This window comes from Pseudochaenichthys georgianus, chromosome 2 (genome assembly GCF_902827115.2).
Source record: "Pseudochaenichthys georgianus chromosome 2, fPseGeo1.2, whole genome shotgun sequence".
NCBI classification, from domain to species: domain Eukaryota; kingdom Metazoa; phylum Chordata; class Actinopteri; order Perciformes; family Channichthyidae; genus Pseudochaenichthys; species Pseudochaenichthys georgianus.
In genome coordinates, this window is record NC_047504.1 from 2,466,925 (window position 1) to 2,473,568 (window position 6,644).

At 37.6% G+C, this 6,644-nt stretch overlaps 1 protein-coding gene across 2 annotated transcripts in view; it reads right to left on the bottom strand.

The window, feature by feature from the left end:
• Positions 1 to 1,745: 1,745 nt before the first annotated feature.
• Positions 1,746 to 6,644, bottom strand: part of osbpl11 (oxysterol binding protein-like 11) — a 22,975-nt gene continuing 18,076 nt past the window's right edge. Inside the window, exon 13 of one of the 2 annotated variants that reach the window (XM_034097886.2) lies at positions 1,746 to 3,962. In XM_034097886.2, the coding sequence (XP_033953777.1) occupies positions 3,888 to 3,962 (75 nt within the window). In that variant the 3' untranslated portion in view covers positions 1,746 to 3,887. Of the gene's footprint in view, positions 3,963 to 6,063; positions 6,218 to 6,644 lie in introns of those variants that run through there. The other variant, XM_034097893.2, reaches the window with a different exon arrangement.

The window sequence follows — 6,644 nt, forward strand, 5'->3', positions numbered from 1 at the left end:
AAATGGATAAAAATCGCTGTCCATAATGCGCAGCATCAATATATAGCATTAATATACCCACATGAAAGCTCATTGATACTTTGTAATTCTACTCCACTACAATTCAGAGGTTAATCTGGTATTTTTACTCCACTGCATTTATTTGAGTTACTTTGCAAATTCTGATTAATGATGTGAAATATAAACAACCCTTAAATCAGACTTTAGTTACACCTGAGTAAAATTCAGATAAGGTGATTGTCAAGTGCCAACAATCAGGAGAGATATTTGATACTTGTGCTTGAGAAGACTAAACATGTATCTGCAATTGACATTAATGGAAACGAGTAATAAAGTATATTAATTACTCGTTATTCTCTACTAATAGTTAATTAAAGACTATATATTATGGCTATTTTGCACATCCCTTTCAAGATTTCAAGATTTTAAAGGTATATTGACATATCATTTACACAACTTACGGTGTAGTTATGAAATGAATGAAAAACTTGGGTCACAGGTCCCTCAACAGTGCAGTACAAGACATCTATCAATATGTGTGGACCTCCACCATTAAACTGTCATATTCTGCACATTTCTTATTCTATCTACATACATAAGAGTATAATCCATATGTATAATATCAGTTAAAATAAGTGCTTCAACATAGTTAACATTGCAGGAAAGCAATATATTAGACGTTAAGTACTTTGTATTTATCTGTAGATAGATACCCCCAACGTTTTTTTTCTTATTTAAAAGAAGACCGTAATCTGTTATTTAATGTTTAAATAAAGGTTAATTCGTTTTTCTGTTTTGCACCTCCTCTTATTAATATCTTTGTACATCCTGCACTAAACTGTTTTATTGAAGAGATCACTTATAGTATCTTCTTGATTTTTTATATTCTATATTTCTATCACAGACCTTCTACTTTCCCCCTATGAAAGTATATGTACTCTTAATATTTTTTTAATCAAATATAACACATAAAAACAATAATTCAATAACGTGCTTTAACCACTAGGCACACAAGGTACACACAGACACTTATTTACAACATCTGAAGATGTGTAGTTTTATTCATACTTTCACATCATTTTACAGCATATTGCTATACTATTTCAGAATCAGTATTTACATTCTTACATTCAAAATGCAATCCAATTCAAATCAGTAATATCTTTAAAAACTACAGTCCTTTTTTATCAGCTGTGCACCGTTATGGTGTAAATATAACCTATCTATGAATTACATCAAATGTAAAAGTCAGCCGAATTAGTGTTGATACTGCAAGGAGACGTATTGTGTGAAGAGAAATTGAGAAGTTTTTTTAATTGTTGATATATTTATGATCCACGTCAAGTATTCAGTTTCGGAGGCATTTCTTCCGTTTTTCCATAGGTCTTATCATCAGGGCGCTATAAATAAAGAACTACGGCAGATCTGTAATATTTAATGCAGCCGAACCGTGTATTACAATGCCGTTATGTGATGACTTTCAAAGAGAAAAGCAAGAGCACTCGGAATTAAGTATTATTTTAGTCTTTTCAAATGTTTTCCGGATTTCATATAATATAAACACCAAATCCCAGAATGCATTGCGGCTAAAACATCCAATCAGCGTAGCTGAGAATCTTGGGTAATCGCTCGAAATGCCCACGTCTGTTTCCGGTTATTTTTATTTTTAAATTCAGTTCCTGACGAATGCCAAAAAAGACCGAGATTATGGAATTAAACCAATAAATAAAAGCAAGGATAATTGTATGTTATTGGTGAGTAAATAACAGTGTGTTATTTTGAAAAGAATAACAAATTAGAAGGAAAAAAAGATTTTAAAAATACGAGGCTCTGAGCCCCATGCATTTTCCTCACAGACGTACGGTAATCTTCGTCATAACTAGCAAACTAAACATCATGTACTGCACAAATAATCAGAAATAAAAACTCATTACTCACATACAATGACATCAAAACGCATTTTAATGGCCAAATGAACCATAAAATAGGCATTTTTCCACCGAGAATAACACGAAGGACAGCCATTGTTGTTGACCACGTGGTCTGGGAGCTGTTGCAGCGTCCATAGCAACCACCCTAGCAACCATGAATGTGTACACATTCATGAAGTAATCTTCGTCAAAACTAGCAAACTAAACATCATGTACATGTACTGCACAAATAATCAGAAATAAAAACTCATTACTCGTATAAAATGACATCAAAACGCATTTTAATGGCCAAATGAACCTTAAAATAGGCATTATGAAGGTCTATGGGACGCCCTTCCCGTAGAAGCCTGACGGTCAAGGGGTCCGCTGTCCGCAATGAAGGTCTATGGGACGCCCTTCCCGTAGAAACCTGACGATCAAGGGGTCCGCTGTCCGCAATGAAGGTCTATGGGACGCCCTGCCCGTAGAAAATGACCGGAAAGGGATACCCTGTACGTAATATAGCGACGGGGAGGGGCCCTGACCGTCCGTCAATATGTGACGGGATGGGAGTGAGAACGTGTTGCATGCACACGCACACACACACACTTTGTGTTAATGATTTGTTGAAATCATTTGATTAATGTTCTGATTGAAGGTCAACAGTTTAATGGCAGTATTGATCCTGTGTTGTTACTTAACAAAAGGAAGGGAGATGTTACAGGGTGGTTTAGGCTAGGTTGCAGCTCCACCCTGTGGACGTATTGTGCCTGTGTTATATATCTGCCTCACATGAATATACCTCAGTTGTATGATTGCCTGCTCAATGTGAATACACGGCGTTGAGAGTGAGACACAGTCTGAGTTGCCTTGTTTATTAATGCACATACATCTACAAACAGCCATCACCTTCAACCCAGCCAGCAAGGAGGTCTCGTATCGCACTTGTACCCCCCACCTACACAGCAGACCATGCACCATCACCCCCATCTTCACAGCAGCCAGACCCACTGTCTTGGAAGACAGACAAAGACCGTGACATTTATAATGAATAGTTGGTTGAAAGTTCTGATTTTCAATATTGTAAATAGTGAGATTTTCCAGTTTCTTATATTTATATAAATAGTTGGTTGAAAAAAACATTTATAATAAATTGTTGGTTGAAAAAAAAGTTTGAATGCTCAATTTGTATTTGTACACATCACATGAACCTTGGTATGTAATATGAAGTCATTATTTAGTCCTAATGTATCTCAGTCCCTGCTGTGGTGAAAGTAGAGTGATAAACACCTATTTTACTCAAAATTCGACAACACATTTATATCAGTGGCGAACCGTCAGGGCCTTCAAGGTATTCAGAGAATACCCTGGAACACTATAATTATATAAATAAAATGTAGTAAAATGTATATAAAATGAATAAATGAGAATCGTATCTGTGTTGTTGATCTGTAATATTACAGTGTTACGTTGATTTGTTTGTCCTTCTCGGACCATGCACTACGCATTTCAGTGGTTTTGTGATAGAAAAGAAAGGCGGCGGCGGGGGGTGGGTGTGTCTACAGAAGGTCCAGTTGTGATAGCCACTTTTGTGATCCTAAGACTTTGGTAACTACATCTAAAACACCAAAACAATTAGATCACATGAGTATATTTGTGTTTTCACAAGCGTTTTGAAGATTTTCCGAAAATCGGATGTCAAATGTTAAGCTTTTGAGCTACTTATCTCATCAAACAGTGCTCTAAGGTGAGTAATTTGGATATATAGCAATACCAGAGATTATCCTGAACATTTTGATATGTAACACATGGGGTGCCATGTTAGAAGAAATACATTTAAAAGGTGATTTAAGAAAACATCTAAACATCGAGAAAATACCCTTAGACTCCAGAGGGTTAAAAAAGAAAATTAAAGGACCATCCTGGCAACACGTTGTTTTGTCTTTACTTCCACAAAGCATAAGGGCCCCACCCACTTTATAAAGTCTGTGATTGGTCAGTGGGGCAACACAGACCTGTGACGAGGAAGATGCTCCAGAAGGTCTGGAAAACCTGAGAAGAAAATGTCAAACATGAAAGATCATAATGCTATTATTTATAAAAACGAAATAATACTAACCAATGGCAGAGTGATGTTCGTACGGTTCTGGGGGGAAAACTGTGTGCCCCCCCGTCAGTCTGAAAGATCAGGAAACCAAATGTGACCCCTCCTTTTGGACAGTTATTTCTTGATGAATACAAAAGATGTTGTCATTGTACAGTCTGAAGCCATTAAATAAAATGTCCCAAACCAACAGGTGTCATAGTGTCTTCAGTCTGCTGCACAACAACAACAACAACAACAGCAGATTGTGTTATCATCTTCTCTCTGTAAATAGAGTGTTGATGGATGGTGAACAGTGAGGACAGCAGACTGTTTGAATTCATAAAATAAGACTCTGTACTGGATTGGTGTTGTGGTGAGTTTGCTGTACTTATTTATTTTACTTAGGCTTTTTGCATTGACTGAAGATAGTCGCTTTTCGCTTTGATTTCCCGGAAAAAAACTGTTTTTCAATTATCAGGCTACTTGTTCTCATAATATGTCTTTATTCTCAGAAAACAATTTACGGCTTTTTTTCTCCTTTTTTGTCAAACATATATCTTAAATCATTTTACAGCCCTAATAGTATGGAATCGGGTTTGTGCCATTAAGATCAAGCAGAGAACTGCAAACAAAAATACATGTTATAAAAAAGACGAAATAGTTTTGATGATTTCACAAATTATTTGTTTGCAAGTTATAGATTTATTTTTCAGATTACATTTATTTTGCGTGACTGAGTTTTTTTTCCTTTCTCTGAAACTGTTAGTTTTGCTTGATGTTAATGGCACAAACCTGATTCCATACAGCAAAAGCACAGGACTAGACAAGGAGAAATAGGTGAATCATTGGGGGGGGGGGGGGGGGGAATATTGAGTTGCATTCACATGTGATCAATCATTATTTAAAATGTGGTTATTTGTCAGCCATTCAAGCAGTGTCAATACACCAATATCATTATATGCACATCTTTACCAGTTTGAAACCAAATTGAAGAAATTGTAGTGTGAACTCATTGAATCATAATCACGATAAAAAGGCAACCAATTTTAAAGCTCAGTTTACTCGTCACATGGAGTACCTGATCCTGTTGTAAAATGCATTCTTTGTCTCGTCTTAAACATCCTAATGCTTAGAGACGGAAATTGGAGTTGGAAAGACGGTTTCTTAATTCTTGCAGAGAGTTGGATAAGAATATCGATACCACTCCCTTCAATATGAAGCTACAGGTAGCTTAGCTTAGCATAAAGACTGGAGGAAAAGTGCTGGACTATTTATTGGACTAGAGATTGTGCGCATGAAAATATACTGAATGAGAAGTGATTTATGTTTTCAGTATGTTCGACAGTTATTGGGGGTAAAAGGCTCTGAAAAAGTGCGAGTGATGTTTTTGAACTAACTTCACATTTAACATTTCTTATTTGCGCACAAGAGTAACTTATAAATGTCCCATTATATCAGTTTAATGACATTTAATGGGTTGGTAGTCACAGTAAATCAAATGTAATGATACTACACGCCACAGTCCAGATGAAGAAGCTTTTAACTGTTAAACTCTCAAAGGTAGTACCTAAAAATATCTGATTTCTCATTTAGTCATGGATGTTAAGTACGTTTAAATAGCAATCAAATATTCCTCTACATTCCAGTACACTCAATTACAACATTTCACAGCATTACATTTACCAGGCAGTATTCCAATTCGTTTTCGTTATGTTGGATATCTTGTTATAGAAAAGGAAGTACTTTTAAAGTGTGATACCAAAGCTTGAAAAAATAAAAAGAACCAGCAGAAAACAGACTATGTTAAGGCCTTGGAAATAGAGAAACGTTATCTGTACAAGAGTATGTTTCCATTGACATTGAATTATAAAAAAAAAAGCTGATCAGGAGTAGAAGAGCTTGTCCTGAAAATCATGAGAATCCAGAAGCTTCCATGCTGTCTTTACTGTCCTTCTGTTGCATTCATCTGTACACACACACACACACACACACACACACACACACACACACACACACACACACACACACACACACACACACACACACACACACACACACACACACACACACACACACACACACACACACACACACACACACACACACACACACACACACACACACACACACACACACACACACACACACACACACACACAAAAAACTAGGTTTTGAATGCAGAGTTTTTCCAAAGTGGTTTGTGGTAGATCCAGCCTTCACCCTGTAGGAGAAGAGATATATTATTATTTATGTACCAGTTACAGGAAACAAAGACGTTTTATCTCTCACAGGCTTCGCCCTCTACTGGACTCTATGGGTACTACCTTATCATGCAAGCATTCACCTACTGAGATTTCTATAGACGTAGCCGGCCCCGGGGCGGGCCTACCTGAATGCGTGCGCATCTCACTTCCGTATAAAATGAGGCCTAGCCTCCTGACCATCATCCTTTATCATCATCCTCGCTCGATGGCTCGATCGATGGCTCGCTCGATGGCTCGATCGATCGATCGATGGCTCGCTCGCTCGCTCGATGGCTCGCTCGATGGCTCGCTCGCTCGCTCGATGGCTCGCTCGATGGCTCGCTCGCTCGCTCGCTCGATGGCTCGCTCGATGGCTCGCTCGCTGGCTCGCTCGATGGCTCGCTC